Genomic DNA, 17,888 nt, shown 5'->3' on the forward strand with positions numbered 1-17,888 from the left:
CTTTCCTTTTTTTTTTAGCTGCCTCAAATGCTTAAAGTGCTTCCACTAATTTAACATTTTTTCCATACATGTACAACATCTAGCATAGTTTTTCTTCAGCATAACAGAGCGTAAAACATACAGAAAGATATTACTCTGATGTCTAAACTATGAGTTAGATCAGCCAGAGCTCCATAAAGAAATGTGCATTAACCATGAGTAACATTTTGAAATGGCAACACTTTAACAGTAGGCTGTAACTCTACCTGAGAGGACTGTGGTCGCCTCCAGCTGACGGGCACCAGGATGGTGTTCGAGTTGGATCCAGAGGAGGTGGAGGATGTACTGCGGGTTACTGCCATGGCTCTGGCCTTCCCCTCTCTAACTCCCGAACCCTGGAGCTCGTCGAACCGACGTCCGATCACAGGAGTCTGCCAGGAAGACACAAAGGCAGGCACTCATCAAAATGTGTACTCAAAGTGTAAGTGGGAATTCCATTAATTTTAGTTGCTTCCTCACCTCAGAGATGTCAAAAGTGAAATCCAGGGTTTTTCCAGGCAGAGCCTTGGATGAACCGTCCCACACTCTGCTGACCTCGAGGTTAGACAGGTCACCCTGCGAGTGGCCGTACACCGGATGAACCAGGCTGGCAGAGCGTGACACGACCAGCTTTAAGATGTTCAAGGCATCCTTCCAGTGTATGGTCTGTTGAATCACAAACACAGTGCAATGTATAAGAGAGCCTGCTGTGCATACTTAGTATGAGTGGTAGTAGAATGAGCAGATAATTACCTGGACAAACTTCTCAATGGTCTTTGTGACATCAGCGTTGAACTGTTTGACTTGTACAGCAGTCAGGTCCATGTGACTGAGCAGACAGTAGATGATCTGGAGGAGAGACTGTTGCATGCTGGGAAGGCCCTTATCCAGCAGCTGGGATATAGAGAGAGACATTCAATGAGTGAGAAAGCATGCAAACAAAAACAATATTTCTTATGGATATTTAGTTAATCAGGTATTCAACCACATTACATCAATTCTGAAAATCCTCACACTGGCTACCGATCTCTGGCTTGAGACTGAAATACATGCCATGAGCCTTCAACAACCCTGAGGACATCTGGGAGCAGTCTACTGGTTGCGCTGAGAGTTTGAACCAAACATGGCAAACATGGTAAGCCTAGAAAAAATGTATGCATCGCACATATATCAGCACGTACCTCAGCCATATATGTGACCATGTTGAGTGTGATGTCGGAGAAAGCCTCGTGGAGGTAGCGGCAAACCACACTGACCCAAGAGAAAGGGTCCCGGGTGTAGGACCGTGTCTTATAGAGAGTCATCACGTGGGCCAAATGGGACAGCTTTGTGTGCTTCTCTACCAGACACACCTGGGGGGAGGAAGAGACAGGAAGATGCACCAGACTGCTTTAACAATTCATTTTTTTTAATCTTGTATTGCTTTCTTTTACAATCACTGACTAAACTAAACTAACAAGGCTAGGTCTAACTAGACAAGACTAGTTGTTTGTCTTACCTGTGCGATCCTCTCTGCGCTTTCCTTACAAAACTGAGTAGGATGGCCAAAGTGCTGCACCAGGTGAGGCAGCAGACACAGCACATTCAGAGGGAACCCTGCACAGAGAGAAGGGGGTTAAACTTCCCAACACAGTATAAATCAAAACGGATAAAATCACATACAATGATATGGGAGGAAAATACCTACCAATAGACTGCGAGCTGTCAACAACAGGCACGCGGGAGACTGGAGTGAGCTGGCAGAAGAGCTGCAAGGTGAGGTCAGAAGTGGCCTGGGAGGTAAAACCCTTCAACAGAAGCTGCTGAATCCCAGAGAAGCCGCTCCATCTCAGCTGAGCCTGCAGCTTCTCAAGGCGTTCTCGGTTCTCTGCTCTGTCTAAGGGCACCTGGGAAATAATAGTTGATTTTAGTTTAACTGACGCCTGAAGCTGGTTGTATTATTTTTGCTCCTGAGATACACTTTTATAGTCAGTTGCTTGTACTTCTGCACAGTAGTGATGACTGGGAATCCCCCTTAAAATTAACATAATCACATAGATTTCCCTGTAAGATCAGTAGGTTCCATCTTATCTACCTTTGACAGCAACTTGTGCACAAGGCGAAGTGACATCTGATACTCAAACTCGAAGTCAGACTCCATGAGTGACACCGCCACCCAAAAGACTGTAGCCAGTATTGATGAGGGATGGGAGACATGGGCAGGATCTGATAGGACACTGGGATCAATACGATTGGTCGACGATGAGCAGGACCCCGGGGTTCTCCCTGCTCTGGCGAGGCCGTGACTGTTGCAGGCCTGTAGAATTAAAATTAAACATAAACACTGAATTAGGGAGATGTTCTACACGTCTGTTCTAGTAGTATAATGACAAGAATCTCTCATTCTTGCCTGTATGCGATCCAGAGTTGCACTGCGAGGAGGATCACTCATATGGTGGCCACACTCGCCAAACTTCTTGGGAACCGAGTAGGAGCGCTGGTGGCGCTGTGATGACAGACCGACAAACCCAGGGCCAGGGAAGTTCAACTGACCCGTGCTCTTTCTGTTCATCAGTTTGTCGCTGGTCACGAAGTCTGGCGAGGACGTCCTGTGAATCAAAAACAGTGAAAATCAACATGCTAACAAAACTGCTTCATTCCAGTGTTTCACTCATAAAGAGCAGTGGCCTACCTGGTTAGAGCTGCCATTAGGTCGCTGTTTTTCAGACATTCTGCCAGATTCACCACCACCGACTCCAGCGTCAACAGCACCTCCATCACATAGCCCTGAAACACGTAATTGGTTGTTTAGTGCTGTAATTGTTCTCACATATAATTGCTAACTAACCACACATTAACTCGTCCTCTCTCACCTGCACCTCGTCCCCGTGTTCTCCCACCACCTCCACGAGGCGCGAGACCAGGTCGGAGACTGCGTGGTTGTTGATTGGCTGCTTGAGGGCTCTGAAAATCTGGAAAGAGCGCCCGGCGTAGTGACGTGAGGAGCTGCACAGCGCCGTCTGTAAAGCCACATCGCTCAGCTGGTGCTCCAGGTGGAAGTCTGGAGAAAGAGGTGGGAACGAAGACACATTAGGATACATTAAGGATGACGGGCTAGGTCATCGCAGAACACCACAGAGGGTGTTAAACAAATATTTTCAAAACACTACACGTGAATCACTGTAGGAAGTGAGCCCTGATATTTCTGACATCTGGGATTAACATGGTCAGTTCCACACCTGATTTCGACTCCTTGAAGACAGAGATAACGTGGCGTAGGAAGTTGGAGAGCTGCTCCGTGCTCTTGGAGTTGGGGTTCTTTGGCGTGATGTCCTCGTGCACCCACAGCGGCCCGAACGCTCTGAGCAACGACAAAGCAGTACTCCAGGCACTGTATACCCACCACCAGTAGCACCACATACATGTTACATAAGCACTTAAATATGCACACACAGTGCGCACGACACACACATGCACTTCACGAACACACCTGCACGAACATTTGTGCACCAAAACATCGCTTCAGCAGCACAGTTTCACCAATTTCAACACCAGTGGAGCCGCACGTACCTGGTGGAGAGGAACTCGATGAGTTTGTTCGTCTTCTCGTCGGTCTCATTGGGCGCATCCTCGAGGTCCTCCAGGTCGTCAGGTGTCACAAGGGGCAAATTTCCAACACTGCCTGCAGTGCTGCCGCCACCCAGACTGGCAGAAGAAGAGTTGGAGGTGGAGCTGAGGCCGGAATCCACCACCGGAGATGCCTGCCATTCTCGCAGGAAGTCAGGTGCGTCTGAAGGAATAATTACGAATCATACTGTTACCAAATACTGTTTCAGCACATGTTTTCATTGGCTCTCCCATGAGAAAACCGATGCAGGGTTAATAAATGTGTGTCGAGTATTTTCTACTGACGTGATTGCTGGTACTCGGTGTGGTAGCTGGACTTTATGGTGAGGGTCTTGTTGTCACTGATCTCTCTCGTCAGCATCAGAACTGAGGCTATTACCTGTAATCACCCCAAGAAATATCCTTCAGTGACTGAAGCAACATGGCTGAATTTTTGAAAGAATGACTTCCCATTGCCATTATAAAAGATGCGATGTTACTTCAAGCTAAAATGGCACAAAAATAACAGTTATCAGTTATTATTAGGATCGCATTCTGACCTGGAAGTTATTGTTGCAGGAGAGGGCGATGAGGAGGTGGAGAAGGAGACGTTTGCTGTGTTCATACACCTCGGGTCTGTAATGATCCAGACCTGACCAATGAAAGACAGTGACAGGATTAAGATTATGTGGGTACACATACAGACAAAGAAGAAGAGAAACACAGAAAAATAATGATTGTTTAAGATTTTGTTTAACCTGTAACAATGCTGACATTACCTACATGCCCTAGCTGTAAAAACAAGTTTTTATACTTTTAGGAATTATATAGAAGGATCAATACGGGAGAGTATGAGGAGAAGTGAAATCTTGATACTGCTGTGGTGCGCAGAAATGTTGGTGTACAGTTTCTTAAATTCATAATTTACAAGGACTGTTGTTATGCTTCACTCCCAAGAAGGGAAGCAGACTCTCCAATCTTTTCATTACTTGCTTTACTAACTCTAACAATCGCAATCATGCTAAGTAGTCACACAAAGGTTGTTACAAACTCGACAAGTAAACCCAGAATTTTGACATCTAGCCTTGAGCCAGTCACATAAAAGGTTGAGTTGTTGGTGGCCAACAACCATAAACAAATCCACTGGCAGCAAATAAAATATTTTATAAACTGAGAACTGACTAAATTAGAAAAACAGAAAATGCTAAATACATAAGGCCCAAAGCAACACAGTTACAGTTAGCGAATGCAGGACGTACTGACGTACAGCTACAAAAAACAGTCCTAGAGTATTCGCAGTCTTATGAGTGCGCTAGCATCAAGACATGTGTAGAACTGTCAACAATTATATTTGTTTATTTTATCAGTATGCTGCTTGGATCCATTCTTATAAAGTGTGAAAGAGAGTTTGAGTCTTGTTCGGACTTTGTGCAATGTGACTGCAACAGACCTTGAAGCAAATAATTAAGAATCTTTAAAACATAAATCAAGGCAGCACTTTCATATCTTATATCAAGTACAAGGCTTGAGTGCCTCAATCCATCTCTGTGGTAAGATGATACAGGTATAAAAAATAAAATGAACAATCAAATGGTTTTGACTTTGCCTGGAGGGGTTTGCGCACTGAGCTATTATATGATGAGGCCATTTCTAGAGAACTGATCTGTCATAAGGCGATGCTTTGTTTTGTGTTGACCTGTTATCGGGAACATCACCTGCAAGTTAGGTGTACAGTTACCAAGGCGATGCATTCCGGTCAGAGGTGAAACAGCACAAATAAAAAATTTCTCCTGATACAATGCAGCACGGACTCTTAGACATCTTCATGCACACAGATTGGATGATAATGAACCTGAGGGTAAGTATGCTAAATATGCAGCGTGCATAATAATACAGTTCTGCACAGTTGACAGAAGAGGTATGTGTCCACGTGTCAGATAATAAAGTCGTGGTGAAAAATGCAGACCCGGGGGAATGTGTCTGTGTCTGTGTGACACATCAGAATGGTCTGTCCTCCATGTCTGTGTCACGCTATGAGCTTATTGGACGTCACAGAAAATACCTGCAATACATCAAGGTTATTTTTGGAGTATGTTGTGGGGGGAACCACCCTGTTGACGCCCAGTGAAAGACGACATTTGATGTTATCATTTTTAGTTGTTAGTTTAAGTCCACCTCGTGTTACCTCATTGGGAGATAAGAGATAGAGAACTTTTCTGAGCAAATAGGGCTGACCAGTTTTTCACGTAAAAATATTGCACTCTCCAAAGTATTTAGGCTGTTTTTGAGATGTTTCCTTTGTTCTCACTTTTCCAGATCAATCAGCTTAAAAGGTCCACAGACTTCAAGAGAAATGTAGACGAAAGCTGAGGTATGTGTGTGTGTGTGTGTGTGTGTGTGTGTGTGCGTGTGCGTGTGCGTGTGCGTGTGTGTGTGTGTGTGTGTGTGTGTGTGTGTGTGTGTGTGTGTGCGTGTGCGTGTGTGTGTCGTGTACTCCTACCCAAAAAGAGGGCATGTAGTAGTAGGGGCAGGTGCAGAGCCCAGTCCTCTCTCACACTGTGGTCCACCACCATTTCAGTCATAAAGATCACTGCAATGTTACACCTGAAAACAAACACACACGAGTGAGTGCACAAAAAATGGACAACATTTGCTCCTTCCATAGGCGGTGGGGTGGTGTACTGAGCTGCATGACCTTCCTTAAAGCCCATTTGACGTCAACATGTTCAGCTATTCAGCATAAAGAACAAGAAAAGAATAATGACCATCAGTAAAATTAGGGCTGAGTCCAACGATGAATTTCATCATTGATACATTGTCTAATTATCTTCAGATGACAATGGCAGGGAAAAAAAACTAGTCCATTATTTTGCACCACAAATCACTGAATAAAAGAGCCAGGCTCAATTGAAACTTAAGGTTACTTTTTTGTCTCCTGGGGGAGAAACTTTAAGTAAGAGATCTGCTGCATCAGACCAGACGCTACAGTAAAAACACATAAGAGTAAGAGGATCATGCGAGATATAAACAACCAAGCAAGTGAATCAAAAAATCATTAACCAAGTTTAACAGAAATTCAATAAATCTATTGTGCTGTTCATTTTCTCTTTTCTCGCTCACTTTTTATCTCTCCCGCTTTTGTTTTACTGTTTTGTTTGTTTGGTTGTTTTATTTTGATTTGCACTTGTTGGACATTTCTAAAGCGCTTTTCCAGCCATGACAGACTGATGGCAGAGGCTGACATGCAAGGTGCCAACCTGCTCATCAGGAGCAATTTGGGGTTCGGTATCTTGCTCAACGAAGCTTCAACATGCAGCCGGAGATGCAAAAACGTGATTTCACATCATCATCTCAAGTCCTATTCTAGAAACAGTTTTTTTGTGTTTACACTGTGTTGTGATTGTGAGGTTTCTGTTGTACTTAATGAGAATAAACATGACAAATTGCAGATACAGAAACTGTATGAATACAAAGCCGTGTTAATGTATTCGAACAGCCTGCTCTCCTGTAAATACACGCATCATAAATCTAAGCTGAATCTCATTTTCATTTTAATGATTTTTAAGGTGTCAAGAGAGACGGAGAAGACAAATGAGTAGAGTCCCTTCTAATATTCATTCTCTACATAGCAGAGACAGGGCGAGCCGCTCGGTTTCATTCTGTGCTGCAGTTTATGAGTCGATGAGTAGGTGGAACTGGTCTGTGAGAGAATACCTTTCTTTACTGACTCTACTGTTACTGATAACAACGTCACTGTTTTCTGAGTGTGATTTTTTGCGTTTCCTTCCGAGCTGCTCAATGTGTGCCCGTGTTTGTTCGTGCAGACCTGTGCAGCGGTCCTCGAGGTGTGATGGTTTCTGGGAGGTAGTCGACCAGAGGAGCCCAGCAGCCTCCGTTAATAGGCATGGGTAGCGGCTGAGGATGGTTGGTCTCCAGAACGCCAAGCAGCCATCCAGCGTATGGCGGGAGTGGGTCAGCTATGAAAAACAATCCAATACCAAGATTTTGTTATCAAAAATTAAACACATACCAAAAACAAACAGGTTCACTCGCTCAACACAGACTGTGAAGCATGAAAACATTTTCCCATGTGAATCAAAACAATAACAAACAGCTAAAGTGACAACTCATTTGGAAACCATTCAAAACGTGGAATTCCAAACATGAGCTCAGTCGCGCTCCAAGCATTTAAACAACGTCGCACACACTGTGAAGTTCAATAACAGTACTAGGTTACTGTTCATTTTCTTATCTTTAAACAAATGTACATAATGCAATGTACACGTATACAGAGGTGAACTGGCGAAAGAAAATCCTTCACAGATTATTAATGACATTTTGGAGCAAGCAGGATCTACTAAAAGGCAAAAATAAAAGTACTTCTTGTTAAATCAAAATCTTTCTTTTACCTGTATTAATTTGGTGATATTAATATGTAATGTAGAGGCAAGGTTTGACATTTCAGATAGACTAATTGGCTTGCTTGCTTTTGTGTCAAGAGGTAATGAGAAGATTAATTTAACTCACTTCTATGCATTATAAAGATTAAACTACGCCCGGCTAATTTACTATACAAGCTGGTAAGTAGCTTACTGTACAAAAATAGTGCCAGCACCTCTAAAGCTCTCTAATTTAAATGTTTTATGTCCTTTGCTCAATCCGAACAAAATAAACTGGAGTGTAAAAACAACATTTAGCCGATGTAAATGGCAGTACGTAACCTTATCACAGGGTTTATTTAATTCTGGGTACAACTCTGCTTAGTCACATGAGGACTACAGCAGCAGACTTCTGCCTGGAAGCCTCCCAACACAGACGCCTGCAAAAGATAGACCGAGTGCCATCAGTGTGGCTGCGGTAAAATCTATCTCTGTGACATAGCAGACAGTGCTGGGCCTTGGCTAACATGTCTGATAAACAACAGCAATTAAAATGCAGGGTATGGCACACCCAGGTTTCAGTTTGGCCACAGCAGTAAAGTTAACTGTGTTTATTTTAGTATGACTTCCTATCACACAGACTCTTTAAACAAATGTCAGTCTGTACATTGTTATCTGTGTCGAGGTGATTTGTCACATATAGCATAAAGGTCTTAGGTGTAAGTGGTGACCATTATCAACTGACAGGAAGAATCTTTGTCTTGGAGTTCCTTCCATGTAACAAACAGCTGTGAGTCCCCATGGGCTGTGTGAGAGTACACATTGTACTAGGCCAGCAAGTTTGTACATTCATTCTCACGAGACACGAAAAGACTTACTCTTTTCATCCTCGTAGGAGCCTCCGGAGCTGTTGCTGTAGCGAGACTCCAGTCTGTTGTGAGCCCTCGCCCTACTGAGAGAAACGAATGAAAACTCAAGTTAAATTTACGGTTTGCAAAGTGCACACTTCTGTAACTGTTACGATGCTGACATGTTTGACACGTTGAGTGTCTTGAGAGACATTCAGCCTTTTAAAAAAAAATATTTAAGTATATATAAAATGTTTTAATACTAACCGTTCTTCACTCTCTCTCAGCTTGCACTCATCTGTGTCCGCCAGGTTGTCCTGACCAGCCACCACAGTGTTACTGCTGGAAGTGGTGCCTACACACAATACATTTCAGAGACGGATCATCAGAAATATATTGCAGTCAATCACAGACGCGACAGGATATGACAGGAACTTCTCCTTTTACCTGTCTGCGAAGTGGAGGCTTTGTTGCTGGCAGCAAAGCGGTAGAAGGGGGGGTTGTCGCAGTGCAACACCACAGGGTTGACCGGGTCAGTCTGCTGCAGCTCAAACAGGAGCTCCTCCATGGTCTGGATGGTGTTGTTGCGACACAGGTAGATCACCACCTTCTTAATCTGAAACAGACACAAACACATTAAAAGGTTTATCTCACATTATCGCTGCATATTTGCTATGATCATTGTTATGTTCATGAAATGAAACACACCAACAAAGTATCTTTGTCATTAGCATTTTCATCCAAATGTGTCAAATGCCAGTTTTCTACACTGCCTTTATGAGATTATTAGTTGCTGCAGAGTTGGTAGCATCAGCTCTCTAGTCAGGAAACCATAAATCATTGCAGAAGAAGAGAGTGCAACAACATGACGTAAATTAAGTCATGTGTGACGAACCTCAAACTATGAAAACACAATATTAAGGCTGCAGGCACCGTTGAATCAGCCCTTGCATGCCAGTATGTCATCGACTGTTGATACTTCAAAATGTGTGTAGAAATATGTTGATAGAACCACAGCTACTCTTGTGGAGTAAATAATCTACAATGCATTTACTATATTTTCTACATTCGACCAAAAACCACAGTGTAAAACTACAAGTTTCAAAAAGGAGCGCTACAAATAAATTCCTTTGGGGCTTTCAGTTTTCATGGTTACAACTTTAGAGCAGTGCCTCAGTGTCTGCAGACAACACTTACATAAGGCAACAGTGTGGTATCGCTGCTGACTCCACACAGGCTGATAAGGAACTGCAAGGTGATCCGTAAGTTGTTGCTCCACCTCTCATTGGACACCAATGCATTCCAGGCATTCTCGATCTCCGGCCCAGGAACCTCGTCTCCGTACTGATGATGTAAAAAGCAGAAAATCCTGTTGAAAGGCTGCAAACTTAATCGGAAAATGAGTCATTTTCAACACTTACCTTCGCAGTCATGAACATGAGGTTGTTGAGCACCAGTGATGTCGCCTGCAGGGAGCCCCAGCCGTTACCTCTCAGACACGGAGACAGACTCACGCCCTGTCCCTGGCCGTGAGGTTCTTCCTCTGGTGTGCACGGGCTTGAGGCAGGCGGTAAGAGCCCTGTGTCCACTAGCTCGATGTTACTGAGCCACGGCAGCAGGTAGGACAGCATGATCTGTCTGCCGTTGGGGTGGGTGGTTGGGAAACGCTGGCTCACCTCTACAAGGAGGAAAAAAAATGTCAGAGAAATTAATGGGAGCTGAAGTACCTTGACGAAGCTGACGACTCTTTTTTTAAGATGTTAAACAACAATATAGACACACTGGGATTTAACAACTGTCTCAGGAAGAATAATGGCCTCTTGGAAGTTTCGAATGTGCCTCAGCGTAAAAGGTGTACCTGAGAAAAGAGGCAGAGTGAGCTCCGGGTACATGCTGGCCAGCTGGATGGAGAGTTGAGACAGGTTGACGCTGTACAGGGGAGGCAGGGGGCCGTGCGTTCCATACAAAATATTTCCAGGCTTCTGCTCTACCATACGCTTAGAGTACGCACACAGCTTGGACTCCAGCACCTGCACACATGATATTGATCGTTTACAGAAAGCATTGCAAGATCTTGGCTACATGCTCTTATCCACATTTCTGCGTGTGATCAATAAATATGTATTATTTGACGGTGTGGTTCTTCTCTGTGTCTTGTATGTACCTGCATCAGCTGCATGGAGATCTCATATATTTCCCTGCTGGTGTCTGAGGCCTTGAACAAGACCAGGTTGAGCAAGGTCACAAGGTCACATGGGTAATTCCTGGGAAAGTAAGGAAAAATGGTCGTTAGATGCTAGTTGCAATGAACACCAGTTCAATAAATGTGAACAGATAGTTGTTATCAGTGTGTTCTGGATGATTTTGCAAGTCCTATAATCAAGACAATACTAACTGGTATTTGTTTACCTTGATTATAGTACATTTCTAAAAAAAAGCAAAAAAAAAAGCAAAAAACATAGGTTTCCCTGGAGCTGGTTGATCTTCAGTATCTTGCATCTACAAATGCATGACTCCCTACCTGTTGCCACAGACAGTTGCGATGGCCTTGAAGCAGCCAGATGCAAGCTGGTAAGATCCAGTGAAGCAGCGGTCCACAGCCCAGTTGAACAGATTGATTTGGTCTGGGTTGAGTTCTAAGAGCAAGATGACCACCTCACAGCCCAGACGGTGCACCTGGGGCAAACACACGTTATTATGTAAGGTGATTATTCCACAGAAGGAGCAAAGTTTTTTGGAAAACTAAGATTTGAATGATAACTTCTTGGTGTTAAAGCTTCTTAATATGCTAGTTTCATAAAAAAGTTGATTCCAGAGTTTACCTACCCGTATGTCATGACACGCCAAGATGTTGTCGAGCCATTTGTAGAGATAACCGTCAGTAGAGAGACCAACATTGTCAAACACTGGACCGCAACACAGAACTGCTGACATGGCCTGGTTGACAAAGTGACAAAGGGGTTAAAGCCAAGGCATTTTTATTATATGATAACAAGAACAAATGAGACGTTTGAGTGTTGAGAAATGGTTATTGCTTACCTTTAATGCACAGTACTGGTAGCGAGTGATCTGGTGGTTGCGGTCGCTGTAACGATCGAGGGGAGTGAACATGACACTGAAGGGTCCAGCCCATTGGCTGAAGAGAATGAAGAGATGGTGTCTCAGAGACTGCTGAGGGAAGAGAAAGCGCCTGTGGTGGACTGTGAGGATGAGAGAGAAGCGAGAAAGGGACATGAAAGGTCAAAATAGGAGACAGGTTCAAATATACAATTGTAAATTCGGGCTGTGGCTGCAAAGCACTCTTGCAGCCACGGCGACTAGATCATTTACCGCTGACAGACAAATGTATTATGATATATAACATCAGAAAAAGTAATAAAATGATTTACCAGGAACACACTGGATGAGATTAGCCACCATGCCGCTGAAATGGGCTCTGATGTCTTTAAGCACGTCCAGCTCCTTCTCATTCTCAGCCTCCAGAAGCATCCGGGTTAGATCCACATATTCAAGGAACAAGGCACCCAGTGCCAGGGAATCACGTTCCAGTGCTCCATTGGTGCTGTAAAGGAGAAGGTCAGTCATTGAAATCTTCGTTGATGTAGGGAATGTCATCATCAGAAGGCCAGAAGGTACAAAAGGAAGCAAGTGAGTGAAGAGACAATTTAGGAAAGTAGGTGCACAAAAATAGGAGAAGGAGTATATGCAGTGACACTGAGAAGTAATAAAAAGGTGATATTGCCCATGATATCAGAAGTTTAATATTGCACCTGCTACTGAAATAATGCATGAGCCCACGCGTACAAGGAAAGACCGAAGAAAAAAAAAATATCAAGAGGACACTCAGAAATTTAAACGTGTGTGCTACCTGTCACTGATTACTCCCGCATTAGCTAACAGTTCAAAGATCCTCAGCAGCTGCAGCCTGAGAAGATCCCTCCTCTCTCTGCGCTTCTTGTTCTGAAAACAAACATAGGTTTTAAGTGAACTGCTGTATTTGGAACAATCTTAAGTCCTCAAACAAACAAAACTGACGTGTTAATGTGTGTGTTTTACCTCAGGCCTACGCTCCAGTGCTTCCTTCATCAGTGGATGCAGTTCTTCAACTAGCTCCCTATAAACACAGGATCAAAGAGAGCAGAGCTCAATTGATTGCTTCATCGCTAAATGAAGCCGATCGAATCTCCTTCACTTGCAGATGGAGGACAGTCTGATTTCAGGGAACTGAATGGTTTGTAACAGATATCTCATCTTGTGCAACCCAAACGTCACATGCCATCAAACCACTAATCCTCAAACGCAGGAATGTCAGACAAATTTGTCAGCGGAGACCTTAATCTTTTTAATAACAATGAGCGCCCTTTTGGAAAACATTTCAGGTTAAACATAGCTGATCTCTTTAAAATGAAATACCTCCGTGTCACAATGGAACCTCTGTCCTGTGAAAAAAAATGTGATACATTTCTGTCCCTCTGAGAATTGTCTTCTACATCTGTGACGCAGTTTTTTTTTCCCCCTGAGTGTCACTGAGGCATCTCAGTTATGAAGTGAATGTGAAGACAGATGGGAATAACTAACAGAAGAAGAGGGGAGTGCAAAAAAGGCTGCTGAATTGTGGCATTCTTATGTAAGAGATGAGGGCTAAACCTAGCACATCATCCATTTTATATTGTAATCTATCAGTCTGTCCAGTGTCATTCCCTCCTAACAGACTTTATGTGTTTATTCTACGGCAACAAACAACAGGCCTGGATCAGCATTGCAACAACAAACAGCAGTTTGTTGACTCATGAAAATCCACATGAGCTTTAAATCACATTTCTGTTTCTTTAATTAGCAAATTATTTGACATCTAGTAAGTGAAACAATATGACCCAAGTCTGATGTGTGTTACACGAGCTGTGCGTGTGTTGTCACTGTATAAGTCTGCATGTTCCCGTACCTGAAGACCAGAGCGTTTGTACATCCGAAACCGAGCACCAAAGACTCTGTGATCTCCAAACTCTCAGCTCTCATCAGCGGGACGAGCTGTTTCAGAAGCCATGCTACTGAGGGAGTGCCTATCACCTGAGAGATAAAAACAAACCACAAACATGTATCAGGCACATTAAAAAAATTAACACACTGTGTCTATTACACTGTCATTTCCAACTAGTCCTGGGTTTTTCACCATTTCAAAAAGTTAGATTTCCAATTCTTGAATTTTTTTTTTCTTGAAAAGGGTTCAGATGATGAAGTAAAAATGTTTCTCTACCTGAAGATTACTCTTCACAATTTGAATCACATTTATCGACGTTGTGAATTGAATTACTTCAAGGTTAAAGCTTTTCCAATGTGAGGTTATATATCCTTATATAGCATTATAAATTGGATATTTTGGGTAAACTGGTTAAAGAAAACAACATATTTGTAGACAACACCTTCAGATCTGGGTAATGTCCTGACTATTTTCTGTAACATTAAAATAAAAATTGAGCTTCAACAATTGGTCCATCCACACAAAATGGAGTGCCAACTATTTTGATATCTGACTACTCGTAAATTCAGGAATCTTTTTGCAGTACAAACACACACCTTGTTGTCGTAGGTGACACTGCCGTCGGGCGTTGTGGCAGTGATCTCTGGCGTGGAAGCCCTGAGGTGACCGGGGGACATGATGCTCGGCTTAGCCACACCTAGACACAGAATCAGGTAGTTACGCCACAGAGAGATGTAGCTGTCACTGGAGCCCGCCGTGCTGGTCTTCTTAGCGTTTACAGGACTGCTGCAGAAAGACAGAAGGAGAACAGGAAGGTGGTCAGATATTTGAATCAAAAAGATCATGTGCTGTATGATACACATGATCATAGAGATAATACAGATATTTGGCTGTTAAATGAATGTTAAATGCTTGAAAAAAAGAAGTGTTCTTGTACTTGGGGTCAACCAGTGGTAGCAGCAGCTGCAGTCGTGTGAAAACGTAGGGCCAGGCGTATCCCAGGGCGATGGGGCAGTGCTTGGGTAGGTGCTCCTGGCGCAAGAAGATGTGCAGACAGAGCACCCACGGGTCTTTCATACACTGGGCAAAGATCCACACGTGGCTGGGGCTCTTTACATCGTAGGAACTGCTCACTAGTCGAGCTGTCCACTCCACCAGCCACTGGAGGTCAACATGGTGGTTGAGAGGCAGCGTTGACTGAGGGAGGGAGTTCAAGAGCAAAATAAATCATTTGGGAGATTGTGAAAAAAAATTATCCATCTGATGCACTAATCTGTGATCACACTCTTAATATAAATACACTCACTGAGTCAGACACAGCCACGTGAACAAAGCTGTCCATTACAGCAGGGCTCAGCTGGTCCATGACCTCTATCATGGGTTTGTCGTCGTCCTGGAGGGGAGGACATTTATAGAATCAGCTATTTTTATAACAGCGTCATATAATGTGAGAGAATTCACCTGGTGCATATGCTGCACATCTAATCACAGCGACAGTCAGAGGGCTCTCCTTACATCATGCCATTTCTAGGTAATGGTAATATTTGTCCTTGGTATTTTGCCAGTCACTGTCACTATGCAGACATTTTAAAAGGTGAGATAACCATAAAGGTGAATAGTTTGATGCTGAGTTTGTTTGGGGAAAATGAGCGTTTCCAGTGTCATACCTCAGCGTGGCCAAGTGCTGTGAAGAGGCAGCGAATTTCTCTTAACACGCCAACTGCCAGCTTCCTTGTGCTGGTCTGACACGAGCAGAGGAGCAGCAGGGCCAGGCCCTCAACTGCATGGAGCACTGAGCAGTGAGGGCTTCGCTCAGGCAGCCTGGGGCTCGACTGATGGAGTGGAAACACAGAGAAGGAGGAGAAGTTAGTCTCGAGTTACAAATATTACGCGGTCACCTTTTAATCATAGCACTTGACAAGAACATTTAAGTTGAAAGATACATCATTGGATCAATGCATTTTAAAGTAAGGAAATAAAAAAGACTGTCATCTCAACAACGAATAACCAGATAACTGGTGTAACAGGAAGAAAAGAGTAGGAAGTGTGTTACAATTAGCTGTACAAACCTCAACTCCACCTCGCGTCTTCCCCTGGAGCTGCAGAGCTAACCTCCACTGTGTGAGCAGCTGCAGAAGGAGCTTCACAGATGCGTCCTGCAGACCTTGATGGGTGTCTTGGACCTGGAATAGTTGGGAGAGGGACATTTATCAGGGGACTGACAATTTCAATGAGTTTGTATATGTTGTTTATTTAAAAAGGACAAAGCTTTCAGTGACTCTGAGTTTTTCTGACAGGCCTTCTGTGACACAAATGAAAGTTCTGCAAGCGTAAGCTACACTCTGCAGTATTAACTTAAATGTTTACTGAAATTTTGGCTTTAAACAACTGATGTAAGGAAGTGAAAAGGAAGAAATAAGGAAGCAAAGTGCCAATTTTGAGTTTTGTATGTCTTTCCTCTTTCATTCTCAGGTGTATTTTGGGATTCTGTGTAGTTCTAAATGTTGGGCATTTCAAAAATATGAAAGTCAGTGATGATTAATCACTCAATGGACACGGAAGAGACCAATTACACATAAAGAAGGTGCAACAAATGCATACGCAGGATATACAGTTATCTTTTACTGTCGAGAAAGCTGCATTTTTCTGCCAGTCTTACCTCACGCAAAAGGAAATGTGTGTAACCGAACAGGACGTCTTCCCTCCAGTCTGAGAAATCCAGCAGCAGGCTCTGCAGGGAGTTCTGGGAAATAAGACGAAGCTCATCGTCCATGTGCACCGTCAGTCTGAGGGACAGATGACAGCCTAAATTATACTTCACATCTTCATGTGGGTTTTCCAACAAAAAATACTTTTTAATCTGCGATTTACTCAGGATAGATGTGTCTTGTAAATGAATAGTATGTTAGCTAGCCAGACATGAAGTTGTCCTGTCTCTAACTCACCTTGACAGCAGGTCAATGAGCTCAGGTTTGGACATGGCATCAGGAAGGATCCGAGGAATGGCAGCCACACACGTCCTGAACAGGTCAATTTTAGGCTTCCTTTCACCACTGTCAAAGATGGAGAGGGACCTTCAGCATGCTAAAAGCTGTTTAAGGCATTTGTGAATTTCCTAACTCAAAATACGGGTTTGTTATTTTAACAATAGATGTACAGATCACAATATCATGTACCAAATGCCATTAAAGAAAAAAAAATCCCTCAGCACTAAAAGGCTAAAAACAGTTGTTATGCTTTGTAGTTACATACGTGATCATGTCTTCTGGTTCTTTGTTGAGCATCTGGACACTGGTGAGCATCATACAACGACCAACCTCTTTGTCCAAGTGTCTCAGGATGTTGTCAAGAGCTTTTCGCACCTGGGAGTAGTACAAGGACATGCCTGTGGAGGACACAGACATAAAGTTAGAGACTGCATTCAAATGACTCTGTCGTGAATGCCTGCAGACATACACACACACACACACACACACCTATTAGTTTGGCTTCCTCTTCAGTTAGTGTCTTGCTGAGATATGTTTTCTTCTTCTTCAGAGAGTTTCCAGAGGGCAGAGTGGCTCCTGTGTTGGGCATTGGGGGCTCTCCGTCCTTCTGTTGCAGAGCATCTGCTATCACCAGGAATGCCCGCAGACCGATGTTCATACGCTGGAACACAGATGAAGCATCCTTACTACACGCCAAACAGTCCATTTATCAGGAGCAATGGCAAATGTGTGGCAGGGACTGAGTCTGGCAGCAAATCACCAGGCAGTCCATACACATTAGCAAGCAAAATTTATTTTGTAGGACACAGAATATGTAATACTGTAACTAACTGTTTATTTGGGATGAATATTTTTAAACATATTCAATAATTCAGTGCTGCTCAACAAGGGTTTTGAAACTAAAAGTGAGTTTACATAGTAATTTATAAAGTACATGATTAATGGTTTGTAATCTCACAACCCTAGATGTCTTATTTAGCTTTATATATTTCTGAACCATCCAAAACATACCCACCACACTGGTGAGTGCCTTTACTTTGTTTAAAGAGTACTAACCTTGTGCCTACATTATCCATAATGCAACACAACTTCT

General features: G+C 43.3%; 1 protein-coding gene across 10 annotated transcripts in view; it reads right to left on the reverse strand.

Annotated features, from left to right (window-relative positions):
• fryb (furry homolog b (Drosophila)) overlaps window positions 1–17,888 on the reverse strand; it is a 62,825-nt gene that overhangs the window by 9,147 nt on the left and 35,790 nt on the right. For 6 of the 10 annotated variants that reach the window (XM_037119075.1, XM_037119068.1, XM_037119070.1 and 3 more), the window contains exons 15-53: window positions 17,285–17,456; window positions 17,061–17,193; window positions 16,754–16,861; window positions 16,468–16,594; window positions 15,878–15,991; window positions 15,476–15,640; window positions 15,115–15,201; window positions 14,746–15,005; window positions 14,405–14,594; window positions 13,773–13,897; window positions 12,887–12,944; window positions 12,699–12,790; window positions 12,220–12,392; window positions 11,870–12,030; window positions 11,657–11,767; window positions 11,352–11,506; window positions 10,995–11,094; window positions 10,689–10,860; window positions 10,252–10,508; window positions 10,028–10,174; window positions 9,278–9,446; window positions 9,098–9,185; window positions 8,861–8,934; window positions 7,430–7,580; window positions 6,104–6,207; window positions 4,164–4,255; window positions 3,910–4,003; window positions 3,568–3,787; window positions 3,237–3,388; window positions 2,871–3,058; window positions 2,690–2,784; window positions 2,408–2,606; window positions 2,093–2,314; window positions 1,706–1,904; window positions 1,517–1,614; window positions 1,200–1,370; window positions 772–912; window positions 499–684; window positions 246–410 (exon numbers count right to left, since the gene is read on the reverse strand). In XM_037119075.1, coding sequence (XP_036974970.1) covers window positions 246–410; window positions 499–684; window positions 772–912; window positions 1,200–1,370; window positions 1,517–1,614; window positions 1,706–1,904; window positions 2,093–2,314; window positions 2,408–2,606; window positions 2,690–2,784; window positions 2,871–3,058; window positions 3,237–3,388; window positions 3,568–3,787; window positions 3,910–4,003; window positions 4,164–4,255; window positions 6,104–6,207; window positions 7,430–7,580; window positions 8,861–8,934; window positions 9,098–9,185; window positions 9,278–9,446; window positions 10,028–10,174; window positions 10,252–10,508; window positions 10,689–10,860; window positions 10,995–11,094; window positions 11,352–11,506; window positions 11,657–11,767; window positions 11,870–12,030; window positions 12,220–12,392; window positions 12,699–12,790; window positions 12,887–12,944; window positions 13,773–13,897; window positions 14,405–14,594; window positions 14,746–15,005; window positions 15,115–15,201; window positions 15,476–15,640; window positions 15,878–15,991; window positions 16,468–16,594; window positions 16,754–16,861; window positions 17,061–17,193; window positions 17,285–17,456 — 5,715 coding nt within the window. The remainder of the gene's footprint in view (window positions 1–245; window positions 411–498; window positions 685–771; window positions 913–1,199; window positions 1,371–1,516; window positions 1,615–1,705; window positions 1,905–2,092; window positions 2,315–2,407; window positions 2,607–2,689; window positions 2,785–2,870; window positions 3,059–3,236; window positions 3,389–3,567; window positions 3,788–3,909; window positions 4,004–4,163; window positions 4,256–6,103; window positions 6,208–7,429; window positions 7,581–8,860; window positions 8,935–9,097; window positions 9,186–9,277; window positions 9,447–10,027; window positions 10,175–10,251; window positions 10,509–10,688; window positions 10,861–10,994; window positions 11,095–11,351; window positions 11,507–11,656; window positions 11,768–11,869; window positions 12,031–12,219; window positions 12,393–12,698; window positions 12,791–12,886; window positions 12,945–13,772; window positions 13,898–14,404; window positions 14,595–14,745; window positions 15,006–15,114; window positions 15,202–15,475; window positions 15,641–15,877; window positions 15,992–16,467; window positions 16,595–16,753; window positions 16,862–17,060; window positions 17,194–17,284; window positions 17,457–17,888) is intronic. The other 4 variants (XM_037119072.1, XM_037119077.1, XM_037119071.1 and 1 more) reach the window with 1 other exon arrangement.

The sequence above is a fragment of the Acanthopagrus latus genome, chromosome 13 (genome assembly GCF_904848185.1).
Source record: "Acanthopagrus latus isolate v.2019 chromosome 13, fAcaLat1.1, whole genome shotgun sequence".
Taxonomy (NCBI): domain Eukaryota; kingdom Metazoa; phylum Chordata; class Actinopteri; order Spariformes; family Sparidae; genus Acanthopagrus; species Acanthopagrus latus.